At 41.0% G+C, this 22,804-nt stretch overlaps 1 protein-coding gene across 1 annotated transcript; it reads right to left on the reverse strand.

Annotated features, from left to right (window-relative positions):
• Positions 1-2,757: 2,757 nt before the first annotated feature.
• On the reverse strand, positions 2,758-22,552 carry slc6a1b (solute carrier family 6 member 1b). Its single transcript, XM_050037932.1, has 15 exons — positions 22,172-22,552; positions 20,381-20,808; positions 19,949-20,080; positions 19,577-19,677; positions 18,955-19,064; positions 18,338-18,470; positions 17,410-17,544; positions 16,369-16,472; positions 15,679-15,803; positions 14,507-14,619; positions 14,085-14,216; positions 10,894-10,996; positions 10,603-10,703; positions 8,709-8,876; positions 2,758-5,424 (listed from the first exon to the last, which is right to left on the reverse strand). Exons 2-15 carry the CDS (start codon positions 20,637-20,639, stop codon positions 5,311-5,313), a joined length of 1,830 nt encoding a protein of 609 aa, XP_049893889.1. The 5' UTR covers positions 20,640-20,808; positions 22,172-22,552; the 3' UTR covers positions 2,758-5,310.
• Between the last annotated feature and the right edge of the window lie 252 nt (positions 22,553-22,804).

Below are 22,804 nucleotides of genomic sequence, written 5' to 3' on the forward strand. Positions count from 1 at the left end.
AACACTGCTATGTCTCATCATATGTTCTGAGACCGTGGCAATTATTTAAAGCAGCAATGTGAAGTGCCACCCAAAGCAGAAAGCATCTTTTAAACATTAACAAATCGCCTACTGTTAATGTTCGTCTTATTTTCTGAGGTGTCCAGCAGCAGAATGATCATATGGTGCCTGACCGACGCCTCAACTGAGTTACCAGCAGATATCAGCAGATATGTGGACTGATGTGTTGGTCAGGGAAATAGCATGCAGCAGAAGTCTCCACTTAATATCTATGTGGTTTTTGGAGGAATGATATTGTCGTCACTCCCCAATCCCTGCTCTGCTGAGCTTGTATATAGCTGCAAGGAATGATGATGTCAGAGTCAAGATACCAATTATAAACTCTATACATATTCTGCATTGACATAATAATCTTTTCCACGTGACTGGGCTCACTGAAATGGAGTAAAGCCTGTGAGCTAGTCCAGGAAGACAACTGGAGTGTGCTGCTCCTCTCACATGACACACACTACTTGCTGCACTGTTTCCAACATACTCTGCATTAGATCATGTATTTAAGCCGTCAATGCTCTTCTCAGTCTTTTCATTTGTCTGAAAACTCAACAGAAAACTGTTGCAGTCACGTGATGACGCTGCCTCTTCAGTTGTTACTTCTTTCAGTATCTCATCAGCCCCAGCATGCTTTTAAAAAGGGGATTACACAAAATGTTTTTTTTTTTTTGTTTTATTCGTTTATTTTTTTATCAGGGACCATGTACAGAGAACATTGGACTCAACAGAGTAAAGATGCACTGCACCAGATTATAGCTTTTTGGCTAGTTTCCATCTGCAGTCCCCGAGGCAGGCAAAAGAAATAACAAGAGAAAAATTAAAATATTACAAAGAGACATATAAAAAGACAGACTGAAACGGTAATATTACAAAGAGACATATAAAAAGACAGACTGAAACGGTACAAGAAAATAGAGTGCATTGACCACATCAAGAGCCAAAAATTATTAGAACTGTTCCAAATGGCCACAGTTGAAGATGTGGAAAGAAGTCTGCTGTCTTTAGGAGGAAAGGTGCACAGTTAGCATAGCCTGCTGAACAGGTACATTCTTTCCCCCTCCAATTACTCAACTTTAGCAGCCTCCTATTAACCTAACTGTACGTTCAAACCAGAAGCTTCCAAAGAGGCAAAGTCTCTCGCGGACGCCCAAGAAGCACAACTGTCAAAAATATTTGTGGCAGCTTTGGCTGCTCTAGCCGCTCATCACGTGAATCATTGAACGTTCGATCATGCTTGTCAATTTAAAGGAGCCGCAAAGCGGACTACTGGCTTGAAAGCAGCGTAGTTGCTGCTTGCTGTTGTCCAGTCAGAAAGCTCATAGTTGGCCTACAGAAAGTTATGTTTGGTCAATGAAAACAAAAAACGTATGTCAGCCCATTCAAACCAAGCAAGGAAGACTTGCATGCTACGTCGCAACATTAGCCTGCAATTCTCTCCTCTATTACTAACATTACACACTTTAAAACTCACCAGACCAACCAACTACATCCGCGACACGGTCCCAAGCCTCAGTCGTTTTATTTTGGTCTCTGTAACCAAACAGCGACACATTATAAAGGACTGAGTGGGCGCGAACACAAGTAATAAACATCTCGATATCCATTGTAGGAACAAGTGTGCTGTAGGAACCAAAGTTAAATGGCTTGTTCTCTAGGACCCGTTTCATCGACGCACGTCAGCATTCCCATTGGTTGTCTCCCCGATCTCTGTTGTGTTGAGTTTGGTGTTTGGGGAGTGATGACACCAGAGAGCCTTGACACTAAATACCCTGAGACAACAGACTAGCAAGATGCCCCATTTGATGTTCAGACGGACTGAGCCATAGAAACAATGAGAAAAGCTGAAGATAAACTAAAATGTTGCACTGATCACATGTATTATAAAACACATCGATTTTCAAGGTTCATTAGTGGAGGAGCTGTGACCTTGGTGTGTATTGATAAGACAAGAAATAAAATCTTTCATCTGTGTTTTAAGCATTACCAAATGTCAAGTAAAAGAGCCACAGAGAGATTCATGTTGAGAAAAACAAAGTGTAGTGTATTTCGAGGTCACCGTGCTTCCCTCTAACAACCAAACAAGCATGTAAACAAGACATGTTACCTCAGGACAGGGTATTTAATTCATGCTTTTCCCCATCTATCTTTATTTCATTGTTCCCTTTCAATAAACTCCATGAAATAAAGATGTCTACACACTCTTACTTCTTTCTCACTGTGCATTCTGTGATGATTTGGTGGCTTTGGATTATCATCGAACTAACTACTACATAACAGCAGGGAGACGGGATGGGATGGTGCATTGTGACCGGGAGGGATGGGCTGTCAGCCAGGACGGCTATAGTGTCTCTGCTGGCACAGCTCTCAGTGCAGGTGTCACAAGGATATTGCTTTGGCAAAAAACATTGTGTCAGAAACTATCGGCTAAGTTTCCAGAGAACATCTCTTGCGGTGATGAAGCTGATCGCATATTAATTTCCACTTACGTAATAAATGGAGTATTAGCATAACACTGAGCACGTCGCTGTCATGCTAAATCTCACTCAACAATGCAGACGGCATATTTGAGGAGAATTTCCATACCTTGTAAGTCAGCACTTGTAGAGTCACAGCTATTAAGCAAATAAAAAAGGTTGTTGTGCTTTCCACAGTTAACCTTTTGTGTATCTCCTAACAGAAAGATGACATGACTCAGGCATTATAATCTATAGGTCTTTATTTATTTTTGCAGATAACATATATTGCAATCATGCTTTTTCATATAACACCATCTAAAGACATTTATTATATTTTTTACATAGAATATTTTACATTAGGCCCATGAAACAGCTAGAAATATACAAAACAGTATTCTCTGACTAGACGTTTCTATTCCATTATTATTAATATTATTATTATTATCATCTTTATTATTACTCTATTCTGTTATTGTAATTATAATTTTTACAGTTGAGAGAGATATGTGCTTTAGTTTCTGAGATAATAATATTATTGCAGAAAACAGCAAATAATATCACGTTTTTGTTTTTTTTTTGTTCAACATTTAGACAAAAGAAAAGAAAAACTCAGGTTGTACGGACATTCACAGATACATGTATTACACAGTCCAGTTTACAACATCGTTCAAGAGAGAAAACTGCAGTATGGTAACTTTATACAAAATTCACGGAACCCTTTGTCATTGCACATTTTAATTCACATATCTTTGAGAAAAATAAACGTAGAGAAAAAGAAAATAAACGGGACTGATTCAACCTGATTCCTGTCGCATGTAGCTGCCACAGAAGCAAATTTTCTCGATCCTCCCTCGTGGTCGTACAGTGATATCTGTGGTCTGTCCCAAAGTCAGCTTCTACATAGGTTTTTATATTGCCGAGCAAACTTGATATGTAGTAATAGGTTTTTCTTTACCCTATGAAAAGGAGTAGTTTCAGTGGTGTTGGCCTACAGTATATAGCATCTGGCTATGTCCTGTTGTGTTAACAGTGCTTTTGCCGACTTCGTCCTCTGACTGAGCCAAAGTTTCTCTCCTGGTCTGATATTGGAAATCTGCACTCGCCACGGGATAGAAACCCAACGGCTTCTACTAGAATGACTGAGTGAAGGCCATCGCAGTTCATTTACACTGAAAGAAATGATGCTAGCTGAATAGCACACAGGAAAGAGGCAATAATTTGGATCGGCTTTCGAGTGTGCCCGTGTACTTGCGTGATGTAATACTGGTTTGTGTTTTGTTGCCACTTAAAGCAGCATGTTGGATTAATGGGAGTAAATGGCAGAGATTTGATGATGTTTCTTTTTTAATATAGCATTAATTGTTTCAGTGTATAATGGTAGAATCTGAGAGAATTTGGTCACGTCCACCTTTGTTCCTGAGGAGTGGGTTACTAAATACATATATAAGTAAACGGTTCCAGTCAGAATAATGGCAGCTATCATTGAAATCCATCATAAACTCTCCAACGCAGCAGCCACCGCAGCTTATTCATTCTCACAGTTTAAAATAAAGATCTGAATCAGCATTGGCTTATTGCAACACGACTCTGCCGTTCCTCTTAACTGTTTGTACGGAGGAGTTACATGTACTTTTTTCCGAATAATCTCAGGCAGAATACTGTACAAACAACATTGATGTGGGATTTCTGTATTGGCTACACCTTAACTGTTAGAGGTGGTAGTTTACAGATCCAAATTGTGCTTGTAGGCGGATGCTGTATTTGCTACTGTACTCTGTTGCTCTTCAGAGAGACAAAAGGAGATGCTTGATTTAATCCATATATAGCCATCGGGTCAAATGTCTGCACCAATCTTTTGAACTTGAGTATGATTTTGGTCCTTCTCACTCTCACATATAGAAAACGACCTAAAAAATGATTCTACAAAAAAGATTCAGACGACATACAAAGTTATTGTTCTTTAGAAAACAAAGAAACAAGTATAACAGTCTCTTGCTATGTATCCTATGTAAGTTATTTTTGCTGTTGTCACACGTTTCAATCGAGCCAGAGGAAAAAAAATAAAAAGTTGGACGCTTCAAAATTTCATACTGTACTTGTGCTTTTCAAAGGTAGCCCCAAACGTGGGTGGTAAACATTTCAGGCGAACTGCAGGATCCTGCAAGGGAGTGATAGTCTGGCTAAATTATATTTTACACATACAAGCAGATTTGGCCTTACCTGTTGCACATTCCCATATTGTCTTTGCCATAAATTGGTCAATATTCAATTTTCACTTTTACAAACTTTCAAATTGCATTTTTTTCACCTACTACACTGCATTCATTTTTATGTATTTATTTCATGTACAAGCAAAATGCATTTAACCAATATTTTTCTTTGTACAGTAAATGTAGTTTAGTAGATTAATTAATATCTTCAAGGTAGCACAATACTATTGAATCAACGCGGGCCTCCAAATTTAAATTATATATTCAATATACAGTAATTTCCTAAGTCACATTTCCTCTTCTATAAAGACTAACTTTTTTTGCATAATGAAATTCATAATATCACAACAATTTTGCTGGGTAGTTTGTTTTCTCCTCGTAGGTTTTTATAACTCTGTATTATACAAATAAACAAACAGAAAAAACCCTAAAAATAACTGTAATCAGGTTGGTCTCACGTGTCCCCAGGAGGTAGGTGAATAAAAGCAGACATGGAAGTCTGGTGGTCGTTCCCAACCTTGATTATGTTTTTTTTTATCTGTGTAGATCGCCAGTCTGGCCGTCGAGACAGAGAGAGAGACAGGCAGAAGTTTCTAGATGTAGGCTTCCTCGTTGGCAGGGTTCTGATTCTGGTTCTCTGTCTGCTGGTCCGGGCCATTTTCCTGAGCCTTTACCAGTGTCAAAGGCTTGATCATCATCCGCAGACGCTGAAATGGTGAAGCACAGATATCACTGATGCTGTTGAGATTACAATGAGATACTGTCATATATCATTAGTACCAAACAGCTGCAAAGTTTGTGATCAAAGCTGTAAGCTGTATCATAAAACACCAGCAGCAGTACAGCTGTGAGCTTGATGAATGCGCACCCTCGGGCTCTTCGTGTAAACTTTCTATAAGATAGTCTCAGTAAAGACGCACAGTTTCTCTAATGTGATATATTGTTATATGAAAATATACAGCTTGATCTCACTTCACATCAGGCGACAGATCTTCTGATATCAGTTCATCTATAAAACTATCATTGGCAAAACCCCTCTATATCTACACCCACTATTCAATTTCTCTGACAGTAACTGCAGTTTACGCTCTAGCAAATATAGAAGTGTGGTTATTCCAAGGGTCGGTACCCCCTTTGGCCATCACTCATCCCAAATTGGTGCTTTAAGTGACTGGAACGAGTTACTAAAGATGCTAAAACGCCACAACTCCATTACATTACCCTCCTTTAATAACTCGATACAAGCTATAGTCTCTGACCACTGCACCTTCTCTGGATCACTGTACATACTGTTATTGTATATACTGTATATCACTTAACTGGTCATGAGGAGAAGGAAAATCTACTTTTTCCAAATAATCTCAGGCAGAAATATTGAACACAATCCAAATGTGTATATATTGTGATGTTTTAATTTTGTCTGTTTTTTTTTTTATTGTACCAGCTGCCTCTATGTTTGAATGTCTTGTATCAGCTTGCCTTTTATTGCTGCCTCATGTCATTATTGTAGATGAGAATTGGTTCTTAATTGACTTATGTTGTTAAAAAGAGGTTGAATAAATGCTTCATGGGCCAAACTTGCTGAGCAACCCAATCACCAGAATAAATGTTAGCATTGTTTCTGCAAACCACAGATATGTAACATTTGTATGTTATTACATAGCAGACATGTTGAAACGTTACGCATCATTTCATTTTTAAAAGCGCTATGGTTAATGTGGTAATGTATTGGCCCAAATTACACCTGGTTATGGTTAAGAAAAGATCATGTTTTGCCTTAAAATACACGGTTTTGGTGCCTCAACCATGCCTGGAAATTCTGCTTATGTCTCCCTAAAAAACAAGGCAACCGCCGGGCCAAGCAGCAACCTTTGGGGCTCAGAAATTAATCAAGTGCCAAAAACTGCAGTTCCTCTAGTGGCCACTTGAGGCTGGCTCCAGAAGCTAGTCAATCCCCGCAGACCCTCTTGTTAAATTGCCTGACTCTAAAGCAGACATTAACATGTTTACAGCCTGAAACAAAAAATAGATTAGGTCTACAGCTAATTTCAACATTCCTGACAACTGTACAAGGGTAGGAGAGTAAGGCTGGTTCCGTTTAAGTGTCAGGCTGTCTGCGAGGCATCGCTACAGTCCATGAGTCAGAGCCACCCCTCGCTTCATCATAGCTCCACCCTCTTGTCCAAATGCTCAAAACTTCAAAACGTGAGTCCACAAACCAATGGGTGATGTCAGGTAGCTAGGTCCATTATTCTATACAGTCTATGAAAAACACCCAGTTTCTGTGCCATAATCATGGCTGGAAATGCAGCCAATTTCTTGCTAGAAACACTCAAAATTTTTGTTTGTTGGTCTCAAACAGTGGTCTGTAGTGGTCTTTAGCTCAGCAGCTGTTTTGCCCAGGTGTTACCTCCCATTGACAAAGTCAGCTAACATACGTGTAATCAAAACTACGATTATACTATGATTCATATGAAACATACAAATGCAACATATCCGTGCTTTGCAGAAATGTACAATGCCAACATTTTCACTTTATAACTGGCCTGCACTGAGCCCACAAAACCAAACCAAACCATACCAACTTAGCAAATCTTCTAAAGGTTCTAAACTATGAGTTGTGTTGGACCCGGGATTCTGCGGCACTGTAGGCATTCACATGGAGTGTTTGTGAAACTAAGCATCCGCCTGGGTGCAGAGCACTAATCAGCTGGCTGATTGCTACAATTAGACAATCAGCCATCAGCTGGTACTGCAGGATCTGACACCTGCACATCGCCTCTGACAGTCTCTGTTGCACTGCCTGCAATTATGGCCCATTTATTCCGTCAGTGGTGGCTATAAAGCTATATCTGTCACCAGGGACTGTATAGATGCACGATTATTGTTCATTGCATTGTGGATGACTGCAAATCAAAGCGCTCTTAATGTAAATGGAATGCCGGAAAAGGTATTATGTGCCATTGATTAGGATCATCAGATCAATAAAAAATGCAGTGCGCCATTCTGCTGCATACAAATGAACGTAATTTACTGAGAACTCAGTGGCTGCTGTAGCGAAAAAGGCATCTGAAATTGTTTAACAGAACTCATTAGAAACTCTATTTTACTAATCCTTTTATCACTGTGCTGCTCTTCATGGCAATTTATCAAGTCTTTACCCAGCATGCCTATGTGTTTGCTCATTACAAAACACAGTGCAGTCATAATGCACGGAGCAAATCACACTGGGCTAAGCTGAGCATTTTAACATCAGTGTGAAGAGTCTTTTTGCTGCTAAATTACATTCCAGGTGCTACATTCATTGCCAGCCATTATGCAAATGTTGTAAATGTAAGTGAGGATGATATAAATCCTGGATGAGTGCATTCTGGTAAACATATTTGAGCCAGACTGTTGGTAAAAAATGGACAGGGTGACCTTAAATGTCCATTCAAACTTCCACTCATGGTTAAAACTGACTGTAAAATCCTCAGGGCTTGTATGACATTACATTATCCTCACAAAACAGCAGCACTGTCTAAATACACCACTGTGTCTCTGTGTTGAGTGGTCTATCATACAGTATGTAGTGATATATTTGAGCCAAAAATCTTGCATACCAAGTAATCCACTTGAAACTCTTACACAGAGCCTGCCTCGCTGCCGACTGCAGATTAAAATTCAAATCAGTTAATAGATGTATGAAATTCTCCAAGCTGGGTGCAGTGATGCTCTGGGAAATCTGCAGCTATCGTATTTGCACCACACCAACTAAAACTCTTGGTGTTTATATACCTGTATACATATGTATAGTTAATAACATTTCCTTTAAGTGTATGTTTATAGATTGTATTTAGATTTTATTTGCATTTATCAGATATCTGTACTATTTGATATGAGCATCTGGTGACTTTACCCCCTTTTTATTTCAAGTATTCATTGCTTTGGAGCAGATACAGCATTCAAGTAAACAACAGCAGCTATTCAACTGAATTCCCATTGATCTTACCTCTTTGTATGTGCCTTTGAGTGTGAGGAACATGTAGCCCATGTAGCCAGGGATGAGGGTCATGGAGGAGAGGGCCATGCACCACCCAACCCCCTGGCCCCAGGCTGGGAACACATAGTCACCCATGGTGAGGGGAACCATCTGCACTGCACTGAACAAGAAGACTCCCTGGACAAGAGGGACAAGGAAATAGATCTCAGCACCTTTATCATCATGTTTTGACATTTAACTAATAGAGTCTAAGTTCTAGGCCATGAATATGCAGAAATACTACAGTAACAGCTTTTGGTCTTGGAGGATCTTTGGACACATCAGGCACACTTTGTGAAGTATTCTATGAAGGTATGTTAAAAGTAATGCTATTAAAGTATATAAAGCAGCGACCAGTGGCAAACTCAGACTGTCCGAGGGGCACAGGTGAAAACAATAAAAAGGGCACCAGAGCACAGAAAGTATTCTAGCATGTAGGGCAGCCTATACAACACTGCAAGGGCACCCTAGAGGATCTCATCATGTTTTCTTCATAATGTTTTCTCCACTGGAAAGGCACCCTAAAGGACACTACATCTTGTTTTCTTCTCTAGAAGTGCACTCTAGAGAACAATTCTTTGGAGAGGCATTCTAGAGGACACTGCATCTCGTTTTCCTCACTAGAAGTGCACTGTTGAGGACACTGCATCACGTTTTCTTTACTGGAAGAGCACTCTAGAGGACACATCTTGTTTTCTTCACTGGAAGGGCACTCTAGAGGACACTACATCTTGTTGTCTTCACTGAAAGAGCACTCGAGGACACTACATCCCGTTTTCTTCACTGGAAGGGCACTCTAGAGGACACTACATCCCGTTTTCTTCACTGAAAGAGCACTCGAGGACACTACATCCCGTTTTCTTCACTGGAAGGGCACTCTAGAGGACACTACATCTCTAGAGGACACTGCATCTCATTTTCTTCACTGGAAGGGCACTCTAGAGGACACTACATCTCTAGAGGACACTACATCTTGTTGTCTTCACTGGAAGGGCACTCTAGAGGACACTACATCCCGTTGTCTTCACTGGAAGGGCACTCGAGGACACTACATCTTGTCTTCACTGAAAGAGCACTCTAGAGGACACTACATCTCTAGAGGACACTACATCTCGTTTTCTTCACTGGAAGGGCACTCTAGAGGACACTACATCTCGTTGTCTTCACTGGAAGAGCACTCGAGGATACTACATCTTGTCTTCACTGAAAGAGCACTCTAGAGGACACTACATCTCTAGAGGACACTACATCTCTAGAGGACACTTCATCATTTTTTCTTCACTGGAATGGCACTCTAGAGGATACTACATCTCGTTTTCTTCACTGAAAGAGCACTCTAGAGGACACTACATCTCAGTTTTCTTCACTGGAAGGGCACTCTAGAGGACACTTCATCTCGAGAGGACACTACGTCTACAGATGACACTACATCTTGTTATCTTCACTGGACGGGTGCCCTAGAGAGCACTGCATCACCTTGTCTTCACTGGAAGAGCACTCTAGAGGACACTACATCTTGTTATCTTCACTGGATGGGTGCCCTAGAGAGCACTGCATCATGTTTTCTTCACTGGAGGGGCACTTAGTCTACCAGTGGCACTGATAGTTGATTAAGCCAATCATTGCATCAAGTGCAAGTTATAAAGTAAAAGCAATTGCACTGCTTTTGGTCTCCTACACACAACCATCAAGCTAAAGTGACACAAAAAAATCATAGCATGTTTTGCATATAGACAGAGATTATAGCATTCACTATCAATATATAGCTTCCACTGAGACCCCACAAGCGCTAATAACGTCCTTGATGGGGTGCTATTTTCCCTGTTGGTGGCCAAAACATTATGCACCCACAGGTATCACTTACAGCCACAATGAGTGGAGTGAAAACGACCCAGCAGGCCTTCCACCACAGACAGGGCTTGTATCCAATCATTTCTTCAATGTTCTCGTAGAATTTGTTCACACCTGGAACCAGAGATAAAGCAGGACAAATACAGTTTTAGTTATCGTATTGTGGGACTAGAGATGTGCTCCATAATTTATAATTTCAGATATGTTTCTAGTTTAGATCTTAGATGTTAGATGTTGGAATTTCAACAACAAAAGACTTTAGATGGAAAAAAAATCCTCAAGAAGATTCCTGAGTGTGGCTCACCATAAAACCATGAAATTGAGACGCACTCAAAGAAAACCAGGAAGAGCAGGCACATGCCACTAGCTGAGTAGTAGTCAAATAGCTTGAACACGTACAGTCCACCCTGTAAAAGGAGAGAAGCAGAAAACAAACAAAAATAAGACAGATGAAGGCAAAGAGGAAACCGTCGAAGAAGCAATTATAGTATTGGATGTGCAGTACTAAATCGGTCAAGTGGAATAACATCAAGGGTGAGGGGACCGGCGGCTGTGGCTGGTAAGTGTTAGTGATGTTTCATTGGTGAGGACAGAATTTGAGACTTTCTGGTGGAAACTGTGAAAGGCAGGACCAGTATAGACCAAGCATCTCCTTGGAATATTTCATGCCTGTCCACCATCTCTATGGCTATCAGAACGTCATGGAGACCAGCTCAAAAGGGACCTGCTACAGTTTGTCAACTTCTACTTTGTGAAGCTTGATATGCTGGAAGCTTTATAGTGCCTGGAGTAGCGGTTAGGGTAACTGCCTCATACTAACTGGACTGTGCGTGTGGCATGATGGATATCCACTTTGGCAGAAGAAAAGGGACAATGCAGGGTCTCGTAGTGTCATTTGCAAACACGACCTTGGCCTGGAGTGATTCTGTCATTTGTAGCTCACAAATACGCAGAGGCCTCTTCACAAAAATGTCTTCACTTTAGCCAGCAGGAATTTGTAGGGTGATGCTTTTCAAAAATTATAAAGAACATACTTGAAACAACTCTTATGACCTGCTGCCTGTAGTCTGATAAAGTGCAGTAAGAATCAGTGCTGACTTTTTAAAAATATGGCTCAATTATCATGTTATAAAATGTTGGGAGATGACAGCAGACCAATGGAGTTAAAAAATATATTTTTTTAATTTTATATAAATAACCCATAGAGATTAAGTAAACAGCATCCTCGTGGTAATATTCTAATGATCAAGTATAGTGGCCAGTGCCAGAGTAGATTGAAATATTATCAAAATATTACAGTGTATTTGCCCTTAGAAAATTTGGACCTACGGACAGAGCTTGTTCAATATCTTAGCAAGATTCATATCAATCTGCCAGCTATATTATCAGACATTTTGATTGCAAAAGTGGCAGTTTGACATTTGAGGAAGTGCTAGAGGTCAAGAAATGCACAAAATGGTTCATTCTCTGAGGAGTATGAATGTGTTTAGAGCGATATTTCATGGCTATCTGCCCCCTAGAGTATGAAAGTTTTCAGTTAAATAGAAATTGTGGCCTGAAAGTGGCACCAGCAGAACAACGCCTTCTCTCTCTGACTTTGTCACATATCGACACTTGGTCATGGACTTTCCACATCCAGATACAACATGAAAGGTATCCTGGGTGTGTTGGTTGTTGACGTTCTGGGACACCATGTCAAGTTCTTTCTGTTACATTCATTGTCCTCTTTAAAAATACACTTCACAGGAAATTTAATGTCTACATACAGTCTCTTTCAAAATAAATGCACTACATCCGTACAACAACGTGAACTAACGCTTTTTGTTTAGGCAACAAAATCATGTGGGTAGGTTTAGGAAAAAAGAACAGGGTTTGGCTTTACCCCATCCATTACCCCTCCCGACCGCCTAAGTCGGACTTTCGCCACCTTAACTGTTGTTCTTGTCCCATTGCGTTTCTCCCTGATGCCATTGAACATATCATGCCAACGTTAAAGGATGGCTTTTTTCATCAGTGTTTGATGCCGCAACTAAGTGCCTAAGCGCTGGATTTCGACAACTTCGGAATGAGACTGGGTTTAGCAGAAAGGTCAGGGGTCACCAAAAGCATGAGGTGTTATCCTCTGTGGAACATGAATATACACAAGACATTTAATGGAAAAAAGCCATTTAATATTCCATGATATGGACCTGAGTGTTAGTCAAGGGTGACTTTTGGCCTGATGGTGGCGCTAGGCTAGACAGTAGCTCAGGTGGTCCTCAAAACCTTTAGGAATCATGGAGGGGCACCATTACAGGAGCTCAATATGACATTAAGAACAGTAATATAGCAGCAAAAACTATTTGCTATGTACAGATATAGTGGAGTAATGGTATTGTGAGCAGAGAGTGAAGTTGCGCTCTCTCTCTCTGTGTTGTGGTCTTAGTTCCTCTGTTCATTTTTGTAGTAGACGGTCCACCTGTGCTCGCATGTTAGTCTTAAATGTGTATCCCACTGGGTGGCTAACCACCGCCACACTGCACAGCACTCACATGGTGTTCATATGGCAGTTACAACTGATATTGGGACAGCGTCATTGCATAAGCGTAGCGCCCAGTCTCTGTTTTCCCCCAGATTAGCTCTTGCAGAACTGTGCTCTTGTTAGCACTGTTTGTGCTGTTAGCACCATTGGCTGCTAACCACTGGCTCTGCCACCTCCATATTGTGAGCCGTGTGCAGACAACTTCTGAATCATAAGAAATCAAAATAATGAATTGGCATGAGGTATCTTCCTCTGGACCAAAATGTTGGACAGACGAACAAATGAGCAGACAAACCAACAGACTGTAGCATCATCCTTTGGTCCAGCAGCTAGCGGGTTAAGTTAAATGAAATCCTGGCTGTGATCCTTTGTTTCATGTTGTTTCATGTTTGCAGACTGCAACATGGTGCTAAGTGACCTGAACCACTTTAACTAGAAAATTGAATCCTCAGAGGGAAAATGACCCCATGACCTTTTCACTGAGATGTTCTGGATACCATGAGGGCCACTTGGTGAGCTGAGGTAACAATCTAGCTGAGTTAACAGTCTTGCAGGTTAGTGGGTCAGCTGCTAAGGTCACATCACTGTTGTGTTGTGGGATGCTCACAAGTCTGTGGAGGATGTTTTATTTTCTGTGACAATGCCAACATCAGAAATGCTAAATATAAAAGAACAAAGGCGTGTTGATGCCTGCAAAGGAAATATTTTAAGTCTTCACTCAATTGATTAAAGGTGAGCTTGTGCAGTGTTTTCACTGGATTCTGCAAATATTATGAAAGAAGGGCGAATCCCTATAGAGATGAAAGTGTAATTAGGTGATTAACTGGAGAAACGCAGACTCAATATTGACCTGAATACGGCAACAGATATCAACCTTGTCATTTAGTCGCAGGCTGTTGTGAGCGTTTTTGAACTAACTGCCCTGTAACGTCTCTGAGAGTTGGTGGATTATCCGATAAGAAAGAAGTATTTACCTGTGTGATGTTGGACAGTCCAATGATGTAAGAAATAAGGCAGACGACTGCAATGAAGATCTCTCTGCGTTTTCGGAGAATGTGAGGGAATTCATCAACCAGTGCAGTGATAAAGCCCTCCACAGTGCAGAACTGGAGAGATTGCAGAGTCACATCAAGACTGTGTTACGTAACACAACGCTGCTGTCACAATAAAAACAGGTCAGTTTCTAAGAGATAGAATTAACTCTCATGAATGAAAGAGTAAGAACAACACTAATTACCTAAGGTTTTAGTAAATGTTTTTATATGGCAGCAACACATAAGGAAGGTTTGCACCCTGACACAACTGAATCCTGAATGTAACCTTGCTGGAACATCATAACTTTGCTATATGAATATGGTTAAAAAAAACACCACTGAGACCATTCTCGTTGGGTTACCTGGCTGTCGATTCCCAGCATCAGCAGCATGGAGAAGAAGAGTATGGCCCAGAGAGGAGAGACGGGGAGCTGGGTCACGGCCTCAGGATAAGCCAAAAATGCCAGGCCAGGTCCTGACAGAGACAAATGTTACAGACACGTTGACACCAATATAAGATGCATGCAAAAAGAGCGCAAAGGGAAATGTTAAGATCATTTAAAAATGTATTGTCCACCATTTTAAACATGCATATGCTGATATAATGCAAGTAACTGTTGCTCTGGATTTGAGCATTTTAGCCCAGAAAATTTTCATAGGGGTGGCCACATGGGGCCACTGAAAATCTTAGGGTGGAACACCAAAACTATGAGCCATAATTTCAGGTATTTGATTATGTTGTTGAAGTATTTTGGCTAGTTGAAAACACTGGCACAGTTAACATTTTGAGTTCCACAACAATCCTATTTTATGTATCTGCATGTGTGAGGCGACTCATTATCAAAAAACCTACATGTCCCTTTCCTCAAAAAGATATCGAGCTTTAATTTGAAGGAGTTTGTAAGGAAGAATACATTTACTGGGAACAAGCCTTCTCAAGTTTAGGGAGACTCAAGGGTACTTATAGGACCAATTTTCAATCTGATATCTTGAGGTGAGAGTTCAAAGTAGCCTTGTGAAAAAGCCTATGACAGTTGTTCCTTTGCCAAAATATAGTCCAACTTTTTAGCGTTATTTAGGCTCTTTCTCGACAAGCTATGCCGACAAGGTTGGTACCAATGGATGCCTTAGGTTGTCTAGTTTCACAGGATACTTTCATGCTGGCTTAAGAAATGAGTGTGCCACAGCCTCTTAAAGACAGACGGGCTCTTCTGGAGGGGGGTAGCAATTGCGCATTGCCTCCCTCTTGGAGGCATTACTGGGTTTCAAATCCAAAGTGTCCTTGGGAGAAAAAAGTCCCAATGCTGAAAGTCAAACTTGAGTGTTTCCAAAGAACAGAGAGTTTTGCAGAATCACTGAGCATTTTTTCTGTCCAATAAACCCAGGAATCAGAGCTGACATCCAGTGACAAGCTAAAACCTTCCCTTTCTGACTGGAAGAATAACATCTAGCAATTTCAAGGGCTAATTTTTCCCATCGCATCTCTTGCCTGTGCCGATTGTCACTATCGAGTTTCAACATTGATTGCAATTACCTGAGGCTGCCACATCAGCGATGGGTCTCTTTGTTACGTTGGCCATGAATCCCACGATGGAGAAGATGACAAAGCCGGCGAACATGCTGGTAAAGGAGTTGATGCAGCAGACAATGACAGAATCTCTGTAGGGGAGAGACAAAGCACAAGGCAGCCATTGTCACGCCTATATCAATTCCTTATCAACCCGTCACACATTGTCGGGAGGCGTGGGGGGAAGGGACGGCGGAGAGCCATTTTGCATCCTGCAGTAACACAGCGGCTGAATACATTTATATTGACCCATTCTGTTAAAATGGCAGTGAGCTCCTGCCGTATCAAAATAGTTGGAACCATTTAGGTACATAGTTGGGCTGCAGACCAGTGTTTATCCGACAATGTGACAGAGGCTGAGGCAAACCAAACGTCTGTGCCTAACATGCGTGTAAAACAGAGAGTAGAGCCAAAATAATGAAACGACTGATACAGCTGGAGGCTCAAATGGTCCCAAAATAGAAGGTGCAGCAGACAGTATGTTGCCAGGAAACCAAAAATAATCCCAGGACGAGACAACTGCACAGTCTCCTCAAAAAAAAAAAAAAAAAAAATCGATCAATAAATAAAATAGATGCGTGAGTGACCGGTGCTAGACGCAGGTATTAAATTCATGTGGTAAATAAACCTGAAATGCAACATTATATATTCACCTACCTGTATACGTTGTTGTTGAAGGGATTGTAGCTACCAAGAGCGATCAGAGAGCCTAATCCCAGCCCGTAGGAAAAGAAGATCTGAGTGGCAGCATCCAGCCACACCTGGAGCACCAAGATAAACACAAATATGTTAAAATAACCAGGTGTAGACATGTAAGATGCTAAGCTAATACCAAATAGAGATATTTTGTTGTTAAAAATGGCCTTGGAATCATTTTATTTTACTATTGATATGACCTGCTTTGGCATTTTCAGCTAATTTAACTAGATGGGCTGATTAAGCCACGTGCATTATTGCATTCTTGTAAACATTTGCAGTAATGGCAGTGCTGCCTTGTTGCACTCGGCCCTATCTGATCCAGTCTGATCCCACTGCATCCCCTCGTGATCGACTTAACTCAGCGAGACCTTGCCTTGTCTAATGATGTCTCTCCACACCTCATCTAGCCTCATCTCATCTTCTTCTTGAGCTTTAATGAGGTGGCTAACTCATGTATTCACAATCATTATGGAATAAATCATAGTATCATCCAAAAAAAATCAATAAGATCATATAGGATTTCTGGACATTGATGCATCAGCCTGAATGCCACTGGCATGCTTTGGCCTTTCAGCAGCTGTGTGTGAGACCGCCTCAACAGTATACTTTATAATTAGCCTGCATCTGCTTAAATAATACAACTATAGATAGGCATTTTTATGATCTTGTTGTTCAGCTGCTCAAGGCTAAATATTTGCAACATACACTGATAGATTAACAGTGATCGTAAAATATACATTTTCTGTGAGTGTCAGTATTAATGCTGGACACTCACTGACCTAAATGACTATACAGGTATAGTAAGTATATACCTGTATAGTAACCTCTATGGTTTAATTCCACCCCGTAAACAACTCTGCCCCAAAAAGCCAGAACACCTCCCACTGGGGCTCAGCTTATCCTCTGCAGCCACCTTTATTTTGGCGGTCAGCAGAGAGCTATATGTGTTCCTGAACAGAGACCGTTTTAAGACATCTAAGCTCAGAACAGAGAGCATACCTCAGACTGCTTCAGCTTCTCAAAGTCTGGTGTGATATAGAAGAGGATTCCATCAAATGCACCAGGCAGACTGATGCCACGGCAAAACAGGATGAACAGCATGAAGTAAGGGTATGTGGCTGAGAAGTACACCACCTGTGGGACACAAAGTTACTGTCAGAAAAAACAGAATATTGCCTTCTATAAGCCAAAACTAATGTATTAATCAACACTGTTAGTGAGCATTACTATGTGCTCTGCGAGGCAACACGACTGCAGAAGAAGTGAAAACTGCTAAGTTGTTCAACTCATCATGAACAGTGTTACAGTACTGTGGCGCCATCCCCGCAGCACAGTGCAGCACAGTGACCTAGTCAGCCATTCCCCGGAGGCAAGTTGACCCCAGAATGGTTGGGTTCAGCACACTTCCAGTGCACTATTTCCCTCCTTATCCGAACTAATTTCACACTGTGCTATCAAAGCCAACACAGTTCAGATCATTCATGAGAGCATGTCGACTGAATAAGAAATGAACAGATGTCACTGACACTGTTATGTTTTAAAAAGGTTGAATCTGCAATAACTTAAAAAAACAACAACCTGACATTAAGTAAGAAAAATGCTGATCACAAACATTTGGTTTTGTGGTTTTTGTATGGCTTTTAGGCCTTTGTATCCCTTTGTGGAACGTGAAGGTGGTTGTCATATCTAGGGTGTTATGGCAATGTTGTTTTATATGATTTTGAAATATTTCATGACAGTAAAGCTTCTAAAATTAAGAAAACAGTGTCATTGAATGGATTTCAGCTCAACCTACACTAGCATGAAGAAGTCATGTGATCATTGTGCCAATTTGACGACCTTGACCACAAAGATGATCCAAATTCAATTCATGATTGGATTTTATTTTCCCACTTTGTTTCTGTCCGTTCCCTCTCCCTATACTTACTTTGCCAGTCCAGCTGACCCCCTTCCAGATGCAGAAATAGACGAGCACCCATGCAATGGCGAGAGTGATAGCCAGTGGGATCCTGACCTCCCCGGGCTTCTCCAGGCCATCGGTCAGCTGGTGCATGTTACGTCTGCAGGGAAGGAGTAAAGTGGTCTTACTACAACGCACAAATGCATCCTCGATCTCATACATGCTGCACGCATGGGTGCTCACACAAATATGTACACACATGTCTGGATACTCACAAAGAGCCCTCTCCCTGGCTTTATTTTCTCACCCCTAAAGCTTTTTTAAGGCGCCACAGTCAGGGGAAGTCATGCTTGCATGCACGCATGTCTAAACACATTTTTTTTTTTTTTTTTGCTCTTATTAAAAAAAATTTCTTAAGATTGTTTGAGGCCTTTTATGGTATGCTCACATTCTTTCTGCTTAGATGTATCTAGATAGATGGATATTATTAAGGGATTTGGTGAACCATTGGATCCTTAGACCCAAATGGCCACATCAGACCCCAACCCTGATCTCTATCATGCACAGTAGGCACCATGACCTTTCTGTGTAGCTTAAATCTGCAGCAACCTAGTGATCTAAACAGACTCTTATGTCCAGCTTACTCCCAGAACTCCACCACAGCGCTGGTGAGGTTTCTGGTGTCTGCGATGCTGTAGTTGGTGTAGCAGCGCTCTGTGTTCCAGGGATTGCCACAAGTCTGCCATGGCAGCTCCTGAAAATTAAAGAAAAAAAAAAAAAGGGGAAAGAAAAAAAAAAAAAATCACACAGACAGCTCTTTTTACTTGGACCACTCTCCCACCGCCGGGTCCCATTCTCCCTGGCTGTCGAGCAGCCAAGACCATAATACTCATTGAGATTTCATGCTTTTCTCAGAGGAGTGAATGCCTCATCGCCAAATGCATTTATCAATACCTTGTGTAAGGCGCTAATTATGTGGGAAAGGAAGTAATAAATGTCATACTCTGTTAAGGGCTGTGCACTCTTATATAAGAGGTGCTGGCAAAAAGAACCTGCCACATAACTAAAGGGGTTACTATGCAAAAAAAAAAAATACTAACCTGGGCAAAAAAAAAAAAAAAAGGACAGAAAAAAACCTGCTTTGTTCTGATTTGAAGAGACGCTTGTGATTTTTTGAATTCTTTTTCTCCCCTCACTTTTTAAGGTAAAGTCCTAATATTACATCCCTTTATTATAAAAGCATAAATATAAATATCAAATACTCACAGTAGTGAAGGAGTTGTACAGATAGTAAAGAGCCCAGGAAATGATTACAATGTAATAGATATTTAACCAGAAGGACAGAACAGCAGCAGCCAGACCCACACCTGAAACAATGGAAGAGTACAGGCATGATGTTAAATTGAGCTTAAATATTTGTGTTGATGTAAAATTAGAATAAAAATATTAGTTGTATTTATTTAAATGTTGTCTTTTAAGGAGGATAAACCTTTGGCCTTTGTTACGTAATCACCAAGAGCCACGATTTCCGAGTGTGCCTGTGTCTGTTAATCAACCTCATTTTCATGAAGCAGCCAATTTTGACATAAAAACTACAGTTTAAGGCCTGAGGGAGGATAACGTAAACGTGTCTTTTACCTTTGAACATGGGGGCCAGCTTCCACACTCCAAGCCCTCCAATAGAAGTGTACTGACCAAGAGCCGTCTCCAGAAAGAAGAGGGGCATGCCAGCAAATATGAGGGTCAAAAAGTAGGGAATCAAGAAGGCCCCTGAATGAGAGGTGAGAGGTAAAGGGGTGTAAGTGAAGGTGAATTAGAAACTATTAATATTCATCCAGATAACACATTTGGTAAAAGGAGTTTCACGCTGCGTCACAGATCACAGTGCAGGCTTTCGCTTGTGCGCAATTACGCACGGATTGGATGGTGGGGGTAGGGATACACTTTAGCTTTATTTTATTTTTATTTTTTTAAATCTCCGGGAGCAAACTGGCAGGATTGATGTCGAGATCTTTGCACTCCTTTTGGTGTGTGGATAAATGAAAAAATCGCCATAAATTCCTGATTTACCTCCTCCGTTTTTTCCACATAAATAAGGAAATCTCCAGACATTTCCGAGTCCGATTGCGTATCCGACACAAGAGAGAAGAAAGTCAAATTTTCCACCCCATGTTTCTCTCTCGGGTATATCTTTTTTCGTCTTCTGCACTTTCACCACCAAGGTTTTGGGTTTGTCGTTTGGCGTGGTGGTGGTGGTGGTGGTGGGCGCGTCATTCACTGTCTCCGTTAAGACGTGTCCGTCCGAGGCTTTGGTCCCGTTGGTGGCCATGGTCACTGCGCGTGTGGGTTAGTCCTGACCAGTGGAGAGGAGGGGGTTTCAGCACCGGTCCAGGCAAACAGCAGCTTCTCCGTCCTGTGCACCCAGCTCCCAGATAACTGAGACGTATAATTGGGGTGATGAGAGTGATCAGGAGCAGCTCAGCAGCGGTCCAGCGACCCTGAAAACATATTTACATATGTATAAATATACATAGAAAAATTCAAAAAGAAAGAGAAATGTGAGATCATTAAAATGTACCTGTATATTTCATGAAACATTTTATAAAATTAAACTGCAGGCGTCCAATAGGACTTATTCGCGTAATTCTGCCTTAATTGTTAAATGTATTAACATTCTAGAAAAATATGTGATTAAAGTGAAATTATTTTTCCCACTTTTTCTCTGGAAGAAAAAATATTTTAAAATCAAATATGATTGAATCGTTTATTACGGTGGGCGTAGTGCTGGCCTGTGCTGAAAAAAAAAAAGTTTTATACTACTAATAAAATATCATTTTACACGATTAATATGCATGCATCCATTCTAATTCCATGACATTTCTTCAGGGGTGGAGGGAGAAAAAAATGTGCCTCTCGATCCGTGAACCCCACGGGATCAAATAAAGACTTCTCATGCAATAAAAATCACTTTTAATTGCCTGGAGTGAATGCATGTTAGCAGAAATTTAGAGCCTGCTCTTGTCCTTGAGTCATTATGCTCTAAATTCAATGGCCCACTTCCTTCTGCTCCGGTACAAGAGAAGAGCAATTAAACACGTTTAGAAGTCAGGCGCAGCGGTATTGTCTAATGAATCACCTGGAGAGGCGAATAACTCACTGGAGTTTTTCAATAGACATTTTCAGCAAATATCTGCGGGACAGTTTCAATATTTAATATTTATTTTACTTAATTAATCAGCATTGATTCAAACAATTAGGTCTTCACACAACATGTTTTCAGCATGTTCTGCATTTAAAAATATACGTTATTTATTTATATTTATTTTTGCTTTTAAAATGCAAAATAAACATCTGCTCATAGTTGAAAGAATGAAAGGTGGAGCGCGCTCTCTGCGCTCTCCATTAACCCGCGTGCGTAATTGCGAAAAGCAACGTGAGGCAACACGGTCACAAATCTTTCCTTGTTTAGTTTCAGAGACATTTTCATATCAAACCTGTAAAAATTATTCTACGTTCATGCAAAATTTGACTTCAAAGAGACGCACCCCCTCGAGACAAATTGGGAATAGTGAACAAGCAATCGTGTGCATTTTTTTCTGCGCAGATCACAAATTAACATTTGACATTTTTGAAACATTTGGCTGCAGGACTGAAGGATCAAACACGCTAATGACCCTCGTGAGACGAGTCTCTCGCGTCGCCATCAAGTGAAGTGCAGCCGCACATCCGCGCACATTGCCAAATTCAGCGCATCTGCATTCGCCAAATTCCACAACGGTCCTCGCCTGTGATAAGTACATCAGCAAACACAAATATATCACTGACTCATATAGGATGCACACTGTGCAGCAGGATACTTACAATAAAATCCTTTTATTTTCCAGATTGCTTCCCCGATGGGAAAAATCCAAATTTCAGAAAAAGTTACTTCCTTCCACTTTCACAGAATAAAACCAAGGTTGGAAACTTTGCATCCGACGACAGCGAGCAAATATATGATCCTGAGAGGGGAGGACGGCGAACAAATGCGTCTTTGAGCGCGAGGTGCTGTCCTGAAAGGAGTGGTGCTGAAAGAGAGGAGGGGAGAGAAGACGGGGAAAGGAGCTGCCGCCGTCTGAGTTGAAGCGAGCAGGGACGTAACATGGAGCGCAGGATCCTCACTCTCATCTACATAGCGTCAATGTCACCTCAAAGTCGACCCTCCCCAACTCCAACATTTCTACCACTGAGATGGCAGCGGGTTTGAGAGAGGAGCATCCTCTTGTCTCAAGGCTTTATATCCTTACTCCTGCAGCTTTTTTTTTTTTTTTTTTTTTTTTACATCAGCAACTTCTCTCTCTGTTTCTCTCTCCCTCCCTCTCTCATCCTCTCTGGCTCACTCAGGGGCCAGTTGATGTATAATAACATAAAACACAATAAATAGAGTCCATCAAGTTGCCATAAATAACACTTGGGCACACTTAAGTGACACTTGCTCACTGTTTTCATTCTCCA

Source organism: Epinephelus moara, chromosome 24 (assembly GCF_006386435.1).
Source record: "Epinephelus moara isolate mb chromosome 24, YSFRI_EMoa_1.0, whole genome shotgun sequence".
Classification (NCBI taxonomy): domain Eukaryota; kingdom Metazoa; phylum Chordata; class Actinopteri; order Perciformes; family Serranidae; genus Epinephelus; species Epinephelus moara.

Bases quoted from the DNA above. Each gene is read 5' to 3' on its own strand.
- slc6a1b (XM_050037932.1), bottom strand. From the start codon at position 20,639: ATGGCCACCAACGGGACCAAAGCCTCGGACGGACACGTCTTAACGGAG. The intron at 10,704-10,893 runs GTGAGCCACACT...CTCTGGTTCCAG, and splicing joins CTCAATTTCATGGTTTTATG to GTGTGAACAAATTCTACGAG. The intron at 8,877-10,602 runs GTAAGTGATACC...CCTCTTGTCCAG, and splicing joins TCACTCCACTCATTGTGGCT to GGAGTCTTCTTGTTCAGTGC.